The sequence below is a fragment of the Pelodiscus sinensis genome, chromosome 1 (assembly GCF_049634645.1).
Source record: "Pelodiscus sinensis isolate JC-2024 chromosome 1, ASM4963464v1, whole genome shotgun sequence".
Classification (NCBI taxonomy): Eukaryota; Metazoa; Chordata; order Testudines; family Trionychidae; genus Pelodiscus; species Pelodiscus sinensis.
Window position 1 is genome coordinate 85,436,898 of NC_134711.1, and position 19,255 is coordinate 85,456,152.

The 19,255-nt window shown below is 47.8% G+C and overlaps 1 protein-coding gene across 2 annotated transcripts in view; it reads left to right on the top strand.

Moving 5' to 3' along the window:
• Nucleotides 1-19,255, top strand: part of CNOT4 (CCR4-NOT transcription complex subunit 4) — a 159,024-nt gene that overhangs the window by 117,618 nt on the left and 22,151 nt on the right. The window contains exon 12 of one of the 2 annotated variants that reach the window (XM_075934385.1): nt 11,677-11,734. The exons of the other annotated variant lie outside the window; for it this stretch is intronic. Coding sequence (XP_075790500.1) covers nt 11,677-11,693 — 17 coding nt within the window. The 3' untranslated portion in view covers nt 11,694-11,734. Of the gene's footprint in view, nt 1-11,676; nt 11,735-19,255 lie in introns of those variants that run through there. 2 annotated transcript variants of the gene reach the window in all.

Sequence of the window (19,255 nt, forward strand, 5' to 3'; positions counted from 1 at the left end):
ATGCTTAGAGGGCAAAATGTGGCAGGAGAGCCAAGGAAGGAAGTTTGCTTTACATGAAAAATACATAAAGCATTTAGACTGAAGGGGAAACAGTCAAAGGGGACCTGCCAACATTTTTTTAAAAAAGTTTTAGTTTATTTCTGATATATTTTTTTAAAAAGGCCTGAAACGCCGCCCCCTTTTTTTTCCTGTTTTTATCCTAGAAATCAACAGAATTAGTGTTTCACTGGAGGATCCTGATTGGGGGCTTCAGGAATGTATATTATGAGCCCTCCAACTTTAATGAAAGAGATGGCTCTTTAACTCCCTTTCATCAATATGGTAATTAGCCACTGGAGTCACATGAGTTTAAAAGAATCAATAAAATGGATTCAGTGAGTCTCTTCCCAACTCAGTTGCTCCATGTGCTGCTTCCAGTGAAGTCGTTTCACCAGCTGGCCTGAAGCAATAGTGCCCTTGATGGAGGAAAGTAGCTAAGCATTGGCTTCCCTGATATTTGAATCAGGGCCACAGTACTTAAGGCCAAGTCACGGAGATCTGAATTTCATGCGTGTGGGTTTGCCTGCGTATTACTGCTGCTGCCCGTAGTTCAGGTAGCCTCCCACATTCCATTATACCACCACACTTTTAGCTGTTCATAAAAGCTTTTGAAAAACTAAATGGTTTGGGCTGAAATTCCCACTCCCTCTCCCCCTCCTCCCCTGAAGTATCTGCAAGAGGCTGATGCTTTGGCGGGACAAAGGAGGGGGAAGTTTCAGCTACATCACTTCAGCTGTTTCCTGAAATCAGATTTGTTTTACCCCTATTAAAAAAAATATTAAAACCATTTAGTTGAGATGCTCCAGGTTTGGAACAGGGCATTGGGCAGGGATCCGCCTGCTGTCAAATACAGCGTTTGGTGTTCCTGTGAACATTTGGCTAAACAGGGCAATGCGTGGGGAGGGGCAAGGGTGGAAGAAGGGTCATATGCCCCCCCTCCCAATTCTGTGGTGGGGGCAGGGGCAAAGGGCTCTTCCAGCCAAGCTGCATGGCTGCTGCACTTTCTCAGGCAGCCTCTGCAACACTGCCTGGGACAGGAGATATCACCTGGTCCAGTGCAGCAGGACAGGACCCCCCCCCGCCCCTGGGAATATAGAACGGGATGGGGAAAATGTGTGAGTCCGGGGCTTAGGGTGGTGTGGGGAGGAGTCAAATGGAGGTGGGGCTGATGCCCCCTTTGTGTCCCTCCCCCTGAGTCACCCATGTGGCTATGTATGTTTATAAGCCACCCAAGAAAAATCTGCCCATGCTCAGCAGAGGTCTGTTTAAAATGTGACAAGTGATCTCTGTGAAGATGCAGTCGATATGCACCAGCCCCTCACAGCGGCCATGTGCAGCTGGGACTGCATAGACACCATGTCCGCTGATCAAGGAGCATGCTTTACCCCAGGGACATAGGGGCTGGCCAAGCAGGGTTTTATTGCAAAAGCTGCTGGTGGCTGCTTACCAGGGTAGGGTTACCAGGTAGTCATAAAAAAAATACCGGACACGCTTCATGGGGGGATGGGGGAGAGGGACCGGCCAGGAGGGGAGCGGTGCTGGCCAGGAAGGGGGGGGCAACGGGGCTGGCCAGGAGGGGGGGCAGGAAACAGAGCTAACGGGGGGGGGGGCAATGAGGCTGGCCGGGGGATGTGGGGGAGGCAACGGAAAGCAGGGCTGGTTGGTGGAGGGGGGATCAGGCGGAATGGGGCTGGCTGCAGGATATTGGGGGGGAGCAGCCAGTGGGGGTGGAGCTGGCTGGGGGAGCTCAGGAGGAGGAGGAGGGGAGAACTGGCTGCCAGAAGCAGGGCTGGAGGGGGGTGCAGCGGAGCCAGCCGGGGAGGATCCGGAGCAGGAACCAACTAGCCGGAGGCAGAGCTGGCGGCAGGGAGGGACTGGCCAGGGAAGACCGGGAGGAGAAGTTGGGGAGAATCAACCACCCGGATGGCTAGGAGGGGGCAGGGGAGCAAATCAGCCGGCAGGGAGCAGGACTGACCCGGGCTGTGCAGATCTCAGGGTGCTCCCGTTCCACGCGAGTTGGTCTGGCTGAGGCTCCACCACGCGCTTGACCAGCACGCAGACGCATGGACTGGGCTGCCCCTCCTCCTCCTCACACGCAACCAGGGTTCCCAGTGCCAATTGCGCCCCGCGTCCCAGTCACTCTCCCCGCCCCCGCCAGACTTCCGTCCGGCGCCCAGCTGGAAAACCAGGAAATACTGGACATTGCACATGTCTGGTATTTTCTGGATTTTTTTACCGGGCAGAGGGCCCAAAAACTGGACTGTCTGGTAGAAAACCGGACACCTGGCAACACGACTGTGGCCCTGGGCCCAGGGACTGAGTGCAGGGGTGGGGGAACTGTGATGTGCTTCCCCTGCTGGTGACCAGGCATTATGAAGGAGGCAAAGAAGGAAGCAACCTGAATGGAATACAGTAATTATTCGTTTAACACATACCCGCTTAACATGTTTTTGCAATAGCACGATTTTTTTTTAGGGAACGTTTTTTGAATAACACAACTGTCCCCAAAATAACATAAAAATAAGCAAGAGGCAGACTGCTTCATGCGGCAGTATAAGTTGGTGAAAACAGTGGTAATACACATGAGTAGATGAAAACACGTGGTCACAGCGCTTCTCCACTCACTCACATGTTTATCTTTGCATTTTGACAAACCGCAGTGACTTGCATTGCTAGATATCTAATGTTGATGTTGATGACCCAGCACCAACAAAAAATTGATTTTGCCACCACCACCTGAAACACAACCCCCACCTTTTCCATTATTTTTAATGGGAAAATTGACCCCGCATAACATGTTTTCGCTTAGCACGAACATTTTCAGAAATGCATCTATAGTGTTAAATGAGGAATTACTGTACAGCAATGTTTCTCTACCAGTGGTACGAGTACCCTTAGGGGTACTTGAGAGAAGTCTGGGGAGTACATCAACACAACTGAAATTTGGAAAAAACTGAATTTGTGTTTAAGGTTTTAGAGCACTTTATTATTTTTGTACTTTTTACACCCAAAAATGTAATCGCCTACCCGGCTACGATTAAGTTATTTACACAAACGTGTTGCAATGGTAGAAAAAATGTGTGTGTGTCTGAAAACTATAGGTACTGGGGGTACTTATAATTTTTTTTTGAAAAAGGGGTACTTTATAAAAAAAAAGGTTGAGAAACACTGGAATACAGGAGCAAGGAGTGAGGGAGGGGGAGACAAAGCAGGAACAAGGGGGAGGGGCAGGAGCCACTGAAGATAGCGGTGATCTGGCAGGGCGGTGGGTTTCCAGAAGCTGGATGGGGAGCGATAATAGCAGTAAAAAGAGGGTAGGCGTAAGGCAGGAGCACAACACCGGGGTGGAGGGGTCTGAGACCAGCAGACATTCTCCTGCACGTGGGCTGGCATTGAACACTTTATTCCCGAGGCTCAGCATTCCTTTGCTGGCATGCAAAGTGTCTGCATCCCCTCCCATGGATGATATACTTCAAAGGTACCAGCCTTCTGAGCCCAGGGCCTCTGGGAGCTTACGGGCTGCGGCTCTGAACATTCCTGCCCAGAATGCTTGTGCATCCGGAGTTCAGCCTCTTTGTGAGACCAGGATCTAGGATGCGGCAGGGGGGCAGAGTTTATGGTCATGTAATTAAAGTCCATATCAGAATGCACCTGGACAAATTGACCCATTTAAGGTATGGCAGTGGGGGAAGGATAAGAAAAATCTGTGTTCCATTTTTTGCAGCTCAGTCTTAATTGTCTTTGTCTTGTTCCCCTTTACACATGACTTCATTTTCATAGCGTCTGTCAATGTTCCTTCTAATTATTTTCATCCATGTGCAGAATAAATTTTGTTATGTGCACCAAAGCATGTGTGAATGTGCATCAACAGCAACACATGCTGCCAGTTGCGGGTGCTCTCCTAATCCACTGGGAGGCAAGTGAATCTCTCCTGTGGGGGTGTCCAAACACACAGCCTACAGGGAAAACTGTCCAGCTTCAGCCCTTGATAACAAAGGTTAAGTGTAGGACAAGAATAGATGAGTCTATCAGTGTGACAGAGGCTGGGAGCACTGGGGAGAGAGCATGCACCTCCCCTTTAAGTTCAGAGCACCTTCTGGTGCTCGTGTGTGACTGGATGCTTGTAGCCCAGTTAACAAACCCTACAGGATACGCCATTCAGACCTCTGTGACTAAGGACATGGTCTGCATAGGGTGGAGGGGGAAGTGAGGACGGCACAGGGGAATCTCCCCTATAAATAAAAGGTTCAGAGCTTTCACCTCCCTTGAAGATTTTACCTGTACAGTTACAAAGCTCTCACACTGCGGGGCCGTTGCTGTGGTGTTGGCGGCTATGACTCTAAGCAATAAACATGCATGTACAAGCAGAGTGACTCTCCGCTTATCGATACCAGGTCTACCAGCACTTGTGCAGGACAGCGCTAATATTCTGCACTTTCCTACCAACCCCTCGTGCAAACCAGCGATGGGGCATAGGAGACCCTCACCCACCATCCCTTCACCATGTTGCCAACATTTGTCCTGCCGCAGGGCGCTGGCTTGCTACCGTACCTGACAGGTTGCTATGGATGTCGGTCCTATTGGCAAAGTCTCGTTGGAAGCCCTTCCCCATGCTTGCAGCTCCAGCGAAGGCGGCCACAGAATTAACGGCATCGCTCCAGGCGAAGGGGAGGCAGTTCCATGCCAGCATGCACAGAGCTAGGCATTTCCCAGCCCTGTCCCCCTTCATGCTGCCAGGAAACACAACATCCTGGGCACTATCCTGGACACGGCCCAGAACCCCAACTGCCTGTGTCTGGTCTTTCCTTCGCTCCAGGGCAGGCTCATGAGGAATCAGCTGGGTTCTTAAGACTTTGTTAAGCCTCCCTCCAGGAGCGAGCGGGGGCTTGTTCTCCAGAGGATTGTCTCTGCCTCACTTACTCTGCCACCAGCCTTGTGCTGAGCCCCTCTTCCCTCCTTGCTAACAACTGGGAATGCTGCACAGTCATCATGCTATGCGTCCATTTCTTTCCTCCCCAGCAGCCCTTTGCTCCACCAGACTTCCAAACAGCCAGGGTTTTTGCCTCCCCCTTCCCACTTCAGTGTCTCCACTGCAGGCCAATCAGCAGCTGTGTGAACAGTGAGAAAAGTAAGAAGTGGTTGGAAGTGTAATTTCCAGCCTTTTCTTGTAATGACTGGCTCTTCCCATTTAGTCCTTGTGACCTTGCTGGCTCTTCTAGCAGCACCGTGCCATGGCCTGCCGAAATCAGTGGCCATGAACCAGGGGTGAGGAGCCCTTTTTGGGTCGGGGGCCACTGACCCACAGAAAAATCAGTTGGGGGCTGCATACAAGTAAGAAGCAAAAACAACCTCCCTCCCCCACTGACATGGCCCTCAGGTCCCCAACTGAGGAGAAAGACACTCCCCACATTCCCCTTGCACACCAGAGCCTGAGGGGCTCAGCCTAGAAAATTGTGTGTGCTAGAGCCCTGCGGTGGGGCAGCAGGGAAGCTGGAGTTCCCCCAATGCTGGGGGGTAGCCCTGAGCCTTGGGGGATGGATCCAGGCAAGCTGGGGGCGCATCCAGGCCTTAGGTTCTCCATCCTGCTGTGAACTGAAGTGAAAAAAAAAACCACTCCAAAAATCTGCATCAAATTGTTCTGATCCTGTGCACTGAATGGAGTACCCTGGTGTCCTTTCCCCCCGTGACTCCTTTCCTAAGTCCCTTTCCTCCCTGTCCACTGAAGCTTGGGGTTAATTGTCTGTAAATTCAGTAAAGCTGGGTGCACTGTCTCTGAATCACAAGGGGTTTTTATAATGATACTTCATTTAACATCACCAACAGGGGACTCACATAGTGTATTTCCTTTTTCTCCTCAGGTCTTCCCCTCCCTTCCCATCCCCCATCTTTTATAAATCAGTCTAGCAGCTGTTGAATGCTTTATAAATAGTATAGACTAGATTGGAGATCATCAAGATTTCGGTGAATATTAGAGAGAAACTCACCCAGGAACCTATCCCTGCAACAAACCCCATTGCCAACTCCCTCCACATGTCTATATAAGCAACACCATCACAGAACCTAAGAACATAAGCCATAACATCAGGGGCTCATACAATTGCACATCTTCTAATGTGATATGTGCCAGCAATGCTCCTCTGCCATGTATATTAGCCAGTCTAGACTGTCTCTATGACAAAGGATAAATGGACACAAATCAGACATCAGAATTGGTAACACATATAAACCTGTAGGGAAATATTTTAACATGCCTGGGCACGCAATCATGGATTTTAAAGTAGCCATTCTTCTACAGGAATTTCACCAGCCAGTTACAGAGCGAGAGTGAACATTTGGTATTCATCTACAAAACTGACACTGTTTCCCTGGGCTTGAACAAAGTCATTAACTGGATGTCACATTATAAAGCCAGTCTCCCCTGCCTCTAACAACTGCATTTTTTACATCAAAAGCTAAAAATGGGGCACTTCCAGCCCATTTAATTAACCTCATTAGCAACAGTCCTACAATTGATAAGTACTCCCCCCCCTCCTGTTATAAATATCTTGGTTCTGTTATTTCCATTCCAGCTCATCATCTGATGAAGTGGGTTTTACTCATGAACTCTCATGACACTACATATTTTGGTTAGTCTCTAAAGTGCCACAGGACCACTTATTGTTATTAGAGAGACAGTAACACCTTTTATTTATTCCTGGGGAATTCTGCACCATTGTGTGGGTACAGAATTCATTTTCCCTGTAAGTTTCTTTGCTTCCCTGCAGAAAAATGAATTTGAGGAGGAAGCAAAGGGAAGCTGCAAGGGCGGTCCTGTGCCCCTACTCAGCAGGCAGGCGCATTGTTTTGTGCGCTGGGAGCAGCCAATGGAGAGGTGAATCAATGTGTTAGACAGATGAGTGGGGATGGGAAGGTTCCGGCATGTGGCTCATACACTGTGCTGGGCTCAGCTGCCAGTCCTGGATGGGCTGGGCTCAGGAGAAGACAGGACTTCTTCCCCTGCAAGGAGTAGATAGGATCAGTGTTCCCTGTAAGCTATGTTCTTGGGCAACTGTCCAGGAGAGATTCAGAAGCTTCCCAGCTGATTAGCAGAGCACCTACAGCGAGTAGCATGTCTTTCTACTGGTAGTGCACATCCACAAATGCCTTGGTGCACATACATTTATTCTGCACATGGGTGGAAAAAATTAGAGGGAACATTGGCTAGTGGTGTGTCAGACCCACCGCCAGAAATCTTCTTTGGCAGACTTTCCGCCCCAATTTCCTGCCACCCTCACACCTTAGCAACTATATGGGGAGCTGCTCCCCTGTCTACCCCCCCATGTGTTGGGAGCCCCCCACACCTGGACTCCTTGACTGAGCCCCTTGCTTCCATACTCTGACCCCTTCTGGTAAACATAAATCACCTTGACCTGGGCCACTCTGTAGAATGCCAGTCCCCCAACAAGCTCCAATGCATCCAGATCTCCCTCTCCTTCCCCACCCCGGCATCTGGAATCCTCTCCAAGATCTCTGCACTCAGATTGCCCAGATAGAACCTCTCACCCCACAGCTAGCTCCCCCCTACCCTAAGCCCCTCTGTACTTGGATCCTGCTAGTCTGAGCCTGCTTGCCTCATATCTGGATAAGGGGGCAGGGCTGGAGATGCCCTCACACTTTCTATCTTAGTGCACCAGGCATGGAGGGGCAGGGCTACAAGGTGTTTCAGGTACAGATCTAGCCCTTGAGCTGTGCCAGGGCTGTGTGCAGCCTCACTGCTGAGTCTGTCCTGAGGAGAGTGGGGGTTTGTCACAGCTCAGTACCCCAACCTGGCACTTCGAGAGTAGATATGGGGACTGGCTAGCAGAATAAACTCTGTAAGAACCTGTCTCTAACTCCCCAGAGACAAACTTGTCCGGTCTTAGTTACCCGGAGACCCAAAAGGAAGATGATCTGTCACTGCCACCACCCAAGTGAGTTAAAAAATATACAATATAAACCTTTTTCTAGGGATGAGATCACGTGGGAATCCCTTCCCTAAGGTCAAGCTCTCCCCTCTGCCCCAACCTCCGCTTTACTTGGAGCTGGGAAAACAGAGGGAATCTGCAGAGAACAATGGGGCTCTGCTCCTCCTGGGTAATTTAGGCACGTAGGCTGAAGGTCACAACAATCAACCAATACTGGTTAATCAAAACAAAAAGTAAAACACTTTTATGATCAGAACAAAACTACTGTTGCAAGCACAGTAAGAGTACGTCTAAACTACATGGCTCCGCTGACGAAGCCATGTTGATTAGTTTACTCGAAAAAGGGAAATGAAGCGGCGATTTAAATAATCGCCGCTTAATTTCAATCAAAATGGCCGCCGCACTGTGCCAATCAGCTGTTTGTCAGCACAGCACAGCAGTCTAGATGGGGATCTGCCGACCCTAGAACCCTTTGTCGGCAGATCCTGTAAGCCTCGTTTCACTCCAATTGAGACCCAATCAGCACATAATAGAATGAAAGAATGACTTCTTGTGTCTTGTTCATAACACTCCTGTTAATACATCCCAGTATCATGTTTGCTTTTTTTGCAACAGTGTCACACTGTTGACTCATGTTTAACCTATGGTCCGCTGTGACCTCTAAATCCCTTTCAGCCGTACTCCTTCCTAGACAATTGCTTCCCATTCTATATGAATGAAATGGATTGTTCCTTTCTAAACGGAGAACTTTGCATTTGTCCTTATTAAACTTCATCCTATTTACCTCAGACCATTTCTTCAGTTTGTCCAGATCATTTTGAATTATGACCCTTGTCCTCCAAAACACTTGCAACCCCTCTAGCTTGGTATCATCTGCAAATTTAATAATTGTATTCTCTATGCCATCATCTACATTGTTGATGAAGATATTGAACAGAGTTGGTCCCAAAACAGCCCCTGGTGGAACCCCTTCCAGCATGATTGTGAACCGTTATCCAGCCAGTTATGCACCCACCTTATAGTAGCCCTGTCAAGGCTGTTCCCCACTCTGGCACAATGAATGCAGATGTTGGGGGCCTGCAAGAGCACTCCAAAACCTTGCCTCTACAGGCTCTGGTACAAAAACTTCTCCCCACAAAATCCTAATACCCAGATTTTGAGGGACCCGCTGCCATCATCAAGTGCTTTGAACCCCAAAATAAAACCAACAGGGGTGGACTCTTGAAACCAACCCCAGGGGTATCCCAAGCTCTTTTTCCCCAAAAGAGCTTGAAAAAGAAGAGAAAAACAAGAAGCAGTCTCTGGTTCCTGACCCCTCAATCTCTGGTACCTGACCCGCTTTTGCGCAAAAACTTGCCAGCTGTCTACACTGGCCGCTTGAATTTGTGCAAGAATACTGACGATCTAATGTATGATTGTCAGTGTTCTTGCGCTGACTTTCCCACTCGGGAAAAAGCCTTCTTGCACAAATGCTTTTGCGCAAGAGGGCCAGTGTAGACAGGTAAGAACTGTTTTGCGCAAAAAAGCCCCGATGGCAAAAATGGCTATCGGGGTTTTCTTGTGCAAAATCACGTCTATATTGGCCATGGATGTTTTTGCGCAAAAGCATTTTTTGCGCAAAAGCATCTGTGCCAATCTAGACGCTCTTTTCTGCAAATGCTTTTAACGGAAAAGTTTTCCGTTAAAAGCATTTGCGGAAAATCATGCCAGTCTAGACGCAGCCAGACAGACCTTCCAGGACACAAGAATCAACCACTACCTGTTAGTTAGAAAAAAGGAACAATCTTTTATTATCAAAACAAAACTACAGTTGCAAGCATAGTAAATTGGCTAGATGGAAAGAGCCACCATTTGATACAGATACTCAGGAAAAGCCACTGGGCTAAAGGCTTAGTTACAAAAGACAAGAAAAACAATTTCCAACCCCCTCAAACAAGGAAACCAATAAATCCTGATGAACTATCTAAACTTTTTCCTACTTACACATTTTAAGAAGTCCATTCTTGGAGAGGGAAGCATCTCCCATCTCCCTCAATATCTGAGAGAAACTGATCTGATCTCAAACAAAGAGAGAGAGAAAACCCCCTTTTCCAGTTTGAAATTCCTACCTGCATTGTTAATGGCTGACTGCCCGACACCTTGGCTAGGTACATGAGTTAACCCCTTACTCACCAGGTGCTGGTCAGCACTCCTCATTATGACAAGCCCCATCTAAGTTGTATTTCTCTAGTTTATTGATAAGAAGGTCATGCAAGACCGTGTCAAATGCCTTACTAAAATCAAGGTATATCACGTCCACCGCTTCTCCCTTAACCACAAGGCTTGATGTCCTATCAAAGAAAGCTATCAGATTGGGTTGACATGATTTGTTCTTTACAAATCCATGCTGGCTGTTACCTATCACTTTATTATCTTCCAAATGTTTGCAGATGAATTCCTTAATTGCTTGTTCCATTATCTTCCCTGGCTCTGAAGTTAAACTGACTGGTCTGTAGTTTTCTGTGTTGTTCTCATTTCCCTTTTTATAGGTGGGACCTCTATTTGCCCTTTTCGTCTTCTGGAATCTCTCCCAACTTTCATGATTTTTCAAAGATGATAGCTAAAGGTTCGGATACCTCCTTTATCATCTCCTTTAGTATTCTATGATGCATTTCATCAGGCCCTGATGACTTGAAGACATTTAACTTTTTTCTTGGTAATTTTTAACGTGGTTTTTTTATTTTAACTTCTAAACCCACCCCATTTCCACTAGCATTCACTATGTTAGGCATCCCTTCATCATCAAACTTGAAGAACAAAACAAAGAAGTCATTAAGCACCTCTGCCATTTCCAAATTTCCTGTTATTGTTTCTCCCTCTTGACTGAGCAATGGGCCTACCCTGCCCTTAGTCTTCCTTTTGCATTTAATATATTTATAGAATGTCTTCTTGTTTCCCTTTATGTCTCTAGCTAGATTTAGCTTGTTTTGTGCCTTCACCTTTCTAATCTTGCCCCTGCATACCTGTATTGTTTGCTTATATTCTTCCTTCGTAATTTGACCTAGTTCTCCTTCGAGCAATGTCCCGTGGGTGCTCCACTACTGGTGTCGGGCTGGTCCCAGCACCGCAGATCGGAGATCTTTTCCAGCCGTAGTTCGCTGGACTGAGCATGCGCGAAGTGTGGCTCGTGGCTTTTCACGCCGTTTGAGTGCACGCGATCCGGCCCTTGCCAGTTCTTCCTGACCGTCCTCGGCCGTGGACAGACTCAACGCTCTCTCCTTAACTCCTGTCAGAAAGAGAGAGATAGTTTACATTTAGTTGTATATAGTTATAGTATAGTTATAGTTACTGTTCCTAACCAATTTAGTTCCAGTCGTTTAAAAAAAACCCCACAAAACCATTTTTCCTTCTATAGTTACTGTAAATAGTTTCAATGTCTGGTTTTAAGAAATGCGGTGAATGCCGCGAGGCAATGCCTGCCTCCAGTGGCCATTCCCTGTGTATTAGGTGTCTAGGGGAAGGCCACATACCTTCAAAATGTTCCCATTGCTCAAAGCTCACAGCTAGAGCAAGAAAGGATACGGACATGCGTTTGAAAATCTTGCTATTTGACAAAGCCCTGCAGCCCCAAACTCAACAACCTAAGGGGCATGCAGAACAACCCAAGAAAGTGAAGAGGAAACTGTCTCCATCATGATCCCTTCTACCTTCACAGGTGAGCGTTGGGAATAAGCCAGGGACCTCAGGGGCACCTGCCACACGGGGCGCTGGAGAACCAAAGATCAGCCGGAGTAAGTCAGCTCCAAGCCCCTCTATATCCGGCTTGACAGCCTCAGCCGTTCCCTCGGTCTTCAAACCACTCCCAGGGACTTCCGTGGCCCCGAGACCCTCTCCCGGTGCTAGATGCTCCCCGGCACCGACTCATTCCCTGGCACGGGCCCCGGCACCGAGTCGCTCCTCAGCACAGTTCACAGCTGTGCTGGCACGAGCATGATCGCCAGCTCAGAGTCGCTCTCCAACCCAAGCACGTGCGGCACCGAGGCATCCCTCGCTTTTAAGACACTCTCTGGAGTCTCAACGATCGCCGGCACCGAGACAACCGGCACCAAGATCACCGGCGCAGAAGCACTCTGAGATGTCTGAGCACCCTTCGTCTCCCAAAACCTTCCCGGTGCCGAGTCTGTCGTCCACACCAAGGAGTCTTTTGCTTCCTTCGTATTCCTCGGCACTGAGGCATCAATCACTGGCGAGGCATTCACCGGCACCGAGACGCTTCTCCCCGTCGAGGAGCTCACCAGCACCGAGTCGCCCTTCTGCATCAGGCCGATTGCCAACACACAGGCACTCCTCATCATCAACATGCTCTCCGGCACCGAGGCATCCCTTGCCTTTGAGACGATCCTCTCCCTTTAAATGCACGCTGGCACCGAGACGTTCCCCAGTAATAGTCGTCCCTTCGGCACGCCCCTCGGGACCAGAGGACACCGCGGCACCGACCTCCTCAGTGCCAGTGCAGCTCTTTCCCCATACAGCACTCTCCACTCCAACTTCCTCTCCACCAGAGCAGCTGTTGGCATTACCTACTCAACATAAGACCAGGAAACTGCCATCACTATCACCAAGCCCAGAATTCTCGCCTGAGCTACGATCACCATCTCCAGCATACTCCAGATACTCGAGTAACCGCCATACTTCTCCACAACCAAGACTTCACTACCGTCATGATCACCGGTCATCCAGCTATACCACCTACTATAGAGAAAGGTCACTGTCTCCCAGATCACCCACGCTCTCAACCCACACTGATTATTACAGACGATACCGACATTCTTCATCACCATACCACCACCAGAGGTCACCATCACAACATTGCCGGTCGCCTCATACACGCTCCCACTCCTCTATCATGAGGGAATACCCTAACCCTTCCCTATCTTCAAGACCACCAACTCCCTCAGGGTCTCCATCGCACACCCAGGTTATACAGCAATCTCTTTCCACTCGAGAGCCTGAACCCGATAGGTCGCCTACGGACCAATCCTTCTCGTCCCCAGACGACACAGTTTTTCAAGGGGACACTTCACCCTCGGACAATCTCCATCAATTTCAGGAGCTTTTTAAAAGAGTGGCAGAGAGCCAAAAGATGCAGGTGGGGGATGTTCAGCAAAAACACCACCACCTTCTCCGTAACATCAAGCAGTCTCACCAGGCCAAAATCTCCCTGCCATTGGATGAAGGTATTCTGGAGATAGCTGATGATATTTGGCAGCTGCCCGCTTCTGCCCCACCCACAAATAAAAAGGCAGTTAAAAAGTACTTCGTTCTCGCCAAAGGGATGGAGTTTCTTTTTACTCACCCACAGCCCAATTCATTGGTTGTGGATGCTGTACAACAAAAAGCGAAGATGCCCCAACATAAGCACCTTGACTCATTTGGCCGCAAAATATATTCCTTGGCAACACTTACTCTTCGCATGATCAACTGTTCAGCACTGTCGGCGAATCACAATTTTGACAATTATGCCAAATTAGTGCCACTACTTGAACACCTACCAGACACCAAACAGGACATCTTAAAGGCAGTAATACAGGAAGGATACACAATTTCCAGAACGGCTTTACATATTGCTCTGGATATGGCTGACACTGCAGCGCGCACGACAGCAACATCGGTAGTGATGCACAGGGCATCCTGGCTGTAACAGTCGTCTGCCCCGAAGGATCTTTTGTCAAAAGTCGAGGATCTACCGTTCAACAGGCAGAATCTTTTTTTCCAATAAGACGGATCAACTCCTCCACTTGGGAGAAGATTCTAGGACTACTTTAAAAACGTTGGGCATGTACATACCACTGTACCACCGCAAATGATACAATCCTTATCAAAGGCAAAGACCCCTTCTTCGGCAGCCTCCTCCATACAGGCCACACGAGCAACAAAGGGGTAGACAACGCCAAAAACGAAGGCGCCCTCCACCTAAAGCGTCTACCCAATAGGGTAATAGACAGCAGGTTTGACACTCCCGTCGAGGGACTGAGAACCATTCCCACTATTACCAGTCTGAGTGCTACAAAGGCAATCTTCCACCATTGCTTGAGACCATATCTCCATCGATGGGCCTACATCACCAATGACAAATGGGTCCTTCAAACAATTCAGCTCGGTTATACCATTCCTTTCACATTGTTGCCTCCTTCCTCTCCCTCTGCCCTGTCCCTTTTCAGGGACTCATCTCACGAGTCCTTGTTCAGGCAAGAGGTTACTCATCTACTCACCATCAGGGCGATAGAACCTGTACTGAATGAATTCAGGAACAGTGGGTTTTATTCCCGGTATTTCATAACGGAAAATAAATCAGGGGGATGGAGACCAATATTGGATCTCTGCGCTCTCAATTGTTACCTTCGAAAACAACGATTTCGAATGGTTACCCTGGCTACAATCATCCCAGCACTTTATAATGGGGACTGGTTCACATCCCTTGATCTCCAGGACGCATATTTTCACATTGCTATTCATCCGACACACAGGAGATTCTTATGCTTTCAAATCAGCGCAGACCATTTCCAGTACAAGGTCCTGCCGTTCGGTCTCTCGTCGGCTCCACGGGTTTTCTCCAATACCCTTGCCGTAGTGACTGCCTATCTTCATCGTCTGCACGAAATGATTTTTCCGTACCTCGACGACTGCCTAATCAAAGCTCAATCATTGGAGGAAGCACACCACGCCACAGACACCACACGCATAGTCTTCGAAGCGCTGGGTCTTATTCTCAATATCCCCAAGTCGTCCTTGGAACCGCACCAATCAATACAATTCATCGGAGCTCATCTCAACTCTACACGCGAGTGAGCTTTTTTGATGACAGCAAGGTTCCAGACGATACAGGATTTGATTCAGATTTTGCTAATCAGCCCAATGGTTCCCTTACTACGGTGTCTACAACTTATGGGACATATGGCTTCCATGACGTACATCATCAAATACGCAAGGTTACGTTTTCCCTCCCTTCAACACTGGATGGCAACGGTATGCCCCTCAAACATCCGCGACGTACACACGGCAGTAACAATTCCCACCCACGTCAAAGCGTCACTAGCTTGGTGGACCGTTCCGGACAATCTAATGTCGGGCATACCTTTTCATCGCCCACAGCCATCAGTACAGCTTTCAACCGATGCGTCACTCATCAGATGGGGCGCTCACCTTGGGCACGAGCAAGTACAAGGCCTATGGACTCCCAACGAATCATTGAGGCACATCAACTTCCTGGAACTCAGGGCAGTGTACAATGCCTGCCAACATTTCCTTCCCATTATTCGAGGACAAATCACACGAATCCTCATGGACAATATGATGACCGTTTATTATATAAACAAACAGGGTGGAGCCAGATCCCATTCCTTGTGCGCAGAGATGGTACAACCATCACAATGTTTTTCTAATCGCAGAATATCTCCCGGACCAGCACAACATCACAGCCGATGCCCTGAGCAGACATTTTTCTCTCAACGTGCTTTCTGCAAATCCCAATGTGCTTTCTGCAATATTTCACCGCTGGGGATTTCTGTCAGTATTTGTTACTCACCGCAATGCGAAGTGTCCTCAATATTGCTCGAGAGCGGGAATTGGATGAGATTTGAAAGGGAATGCTTTCCTCTACAACTGGAGTCGTCACCTATTATACACGTTCCCCCCCCCCCCACCTCTAATATCCAGGGTCATGGAGAAATTATTTGGGATGGAGCCACAGTGATCCTAATAGCCCCTTCTTGGCCACAGCAAACATGGTATCCTTACCTCCATCCTATGTCGATATGTCCTCCATATCCTTTACCGATACGACACGATCTGCTTTCGCAGAATCACCGCTCCCTGCTTCATCCACAAATTAGTCATCTTGCCCTGACAGCTTGGTACCTAGTTGGTTCCAGCAGTCAGAAATAGCATGCTCACAATCCATCAAACACATATTGCTAAACAGTAGAAAATCATCCACGCGAACTACTTAACTTTCAAAGTGGTCTTGCTTCTCATCCTGGTGCTTCCAAATGGGTCTGGATCTGATTTCTGCACCCATACAGAGCATCCTAGACTACCTGGTGCATCTCAAATATTCCAGCGCCTCCGGAATTGCCTGCACCTCCATTAAAGAACATATCGCTGCAATAACTGCCTTTCACCAACCTGTTGAGGGATACTCGATATTCTCCCATCCACTAATGAAAACATTCTTGAAAGGAATGACCAACTTGTATCCACACCATACTCAACCTGTGGACCCTTGGGATCTTGAAATGGTCCTCAATGATTTGATGGGTAAGCCTTTCGAACCCTTAGCAACATGCAACCTTCATAACCTATCCATGAAGGTCGTTTTCTTGCTGGCGATTACCTCCACGAAGAGAGTTGGCGAGCTAGCTGCTCTATCAGCCTCACCTCCCTATATGATATTCACCCACCAAGGGGTGATATTGAGACCGCAACCACGTTTTCTTCCCAAGGTGAACTCCCGTTTTCACATCAATGAGCCTATAGTCTTGCCTATCTTCTACCCCAAGCCTCACCCTTTGCCCGAACATGCGCGCCTACACACTTTGGACATGAGATGAGCGCTGGCCTTTTATATCGAAAGAACTAGACCTTTCCAAAAGGCGGACTCACTACTAGTATCAATAGAGGAATGTTCTAAGGGCAGTCTATTATCCGCACAACGCATCTCCTCCATTATTGTGCAATGTATAAGGAGTTGCTATAACCTGCGAAACAAACCACTACCGTCGGCATTGAGAGCCCACTTGACTCGGGCTGTTGCAACATTCAGTGCTTTCCTCAAGGGAGTCCCATTAAGAGATATTTGTAGGGCCGCCACATGGTCTTTGAACTTTACCTTCGCTACACATTACGCCATCCCTAATCTCCTAATACCAGATTCAGCGGTGGTGTCAGCGGTGTTATCCACGGTTATGGCACATTAGCTCCAAACCCTCCTCCATTTGTGAGCTACTGCTGTACATTCACCAATAATAGAGCACCCACGGGACACTGCTTGAAGAAGAAGTTACTCACCTTGTGCAGTAATGATGGTTCTTCGAGATGCGTGTCCCATGGGTGCTCCACGACCCACCCTCCTCCCCTCTTCGGAGTTTTCTCTATTTTATGTCTTTCAGATCAAGATGCAGGAGGAACTGGCGGGGGCTGGATTGTGTGCACTCAAACGGCGCGAAAAGCCACGAGCTGCACTTCGTGCATGCGCGGTCCAACGGACTACGGCTGGAAAAGATCTCCAATCTGCGGCGCTGGGACAACCCCGACACCAATAGTGGCGCACCCACAGTACACGCATCTTGAAGAACCATCGTTACTGCACAAGATGAGTAACTTCTTTCCACTTTATACGACTCCCTTTTGATTTTTAGATCATATAAGATATCCTGGTTGATCCAAAGTGTTCTTCTGCCATGCTTTCTATCTTTCCTATGCAGTGGAATAGTTTGCTTTTGGGACCTTTATAATATCCAACTGCCAATTCTTTTCAGTTGTTTTTCCTCTTTGTCTTGCTTCCCATGGGACCTTACTTTCCAGCTCTCCAGATTTACTAAAATCTGTCTTCCTGAAATCCATTGTCTCTATTTTGCTGTTCTCCCTTCTACCATTCCTTAGAATCATGAACTCTATGATTTCTTGATCACTTTCATCTAAGCTGCCTTCCACTTTCAAATTTTCAACCAGTTCCTCTCTATTAAGATCAAGAACAGCTCCTCCCCTAGTAGCTTTCTCAACCTTTTGAAATAAAAAATTATCTCCAATGCAGTCCAATAGCTTGTTGGATAATTTGTGCCCTGCAGTGTTAGTTTCCCAACATATATCTGGATAGTTGAAATCCCCCATCACCACCAAATCCTGAGCTTTGGATGATTTTGTTAGTTGTTTAAAAAAAGCCTCATCTACCCCTTCTGCCTGGGTACGTTGTCTGTAGTAGACCCCTAGCATGACATCACCCTTGTTTTCTATCCCTTTTAACCTAAACCAGAGACTCTCAAGAGGTCTGTCTTCTACGTCCATCTCCACCTCAGTCCAAGTGTATACATTTTTAATATAAAAGGCAACACCTCCTCCCTTTTTTCCCTGCCTGTTCTTCCTGAGCAAGCTGTACCCATCTATACCAATATTCCAATCATGTGTATTATCCCACCATGTCTCTGTGATACCAGCAATGTCATAGTTGTGTTCATTTATTAGCACTTCAAGTTCTTCCTGCTTATTCCCCATACTTCTTGCATTTGTATATAAATATAAATGTGTGTATTTGTATTTAAACCATTGTTCTGGGGTGGGGCTGGGATGACGGGTTCAGTATTTAGGCTGCCTCGGGGAGAGAAGCCAATCTCAGCCCTCTCTCATTGTAGCAGTTTGGAGCAGATGAGAAGCACCTGTCCATGGCCTGGGGAGGGGTGCATATCCTCTGGCTGGGGAACAGACAGACACACTGACAAACAGACACACAAACAGATAAACTCTCTGAAATACATAATATATATCTGTCCCTTTCTCCATCCCTACCCCCTTGCTGGGGTTATAGCAGTCTCTGGCCCCATCTCTGGCCCCTTGCTGCCCTCCCAAGGTTATTCTACAGTATAACTGTTCCTCCTACTAGACCATTCCTTTCCACGTATGAGAAACAATAGAATGCCAGGCACATCCCTTTGTCTTGGCATAGCCAAACCCTGACCTTGCTTTTAAGTTATGATAAAAGGAAGCTGCATGCCAAATTTGGTGGTCCTAGCTCTTACTGTTTAGGAGAGTTCTTGAACAACTAGACACACAGACAGCTAGATGTACATTTCTAAAATATATAGTGAGAAGATAGACAAAGTTTTGTGTCACTGAATACAAAAGGACTCAAAACAGCTTCTTTTGCTCTCAGCACTTAGCTCCAACTTTTCAGCCTGAGTTTCAAGCCAGACTTTTTGCAGGGTCAATCCCATGATCCTTTGGCTGTCTCTCCACTCTGTTCTAATTTATTTCTGTATGATCTCGCTTCCTGTGCCTACCCAAAGCAATACTCTGCAAAAATTCCTTAGCAGGTTGACAGGCATCTTCTGTCTCAAGTGGAGCTTATGTTTACAGTTATGTTAATTGCAGGCTGAGTTCACATTTGCTAAGATCAATGGGATTTCAACTACCCATAACAAGATTTCACCCAGCTCGTAACAGGGATTGTGAGGTCTCTGGGGCAGGAGCTACCTTTGTGTTATTTGTTCATATAGTGTCTAGTACAGTGGGGCCCTAATTGA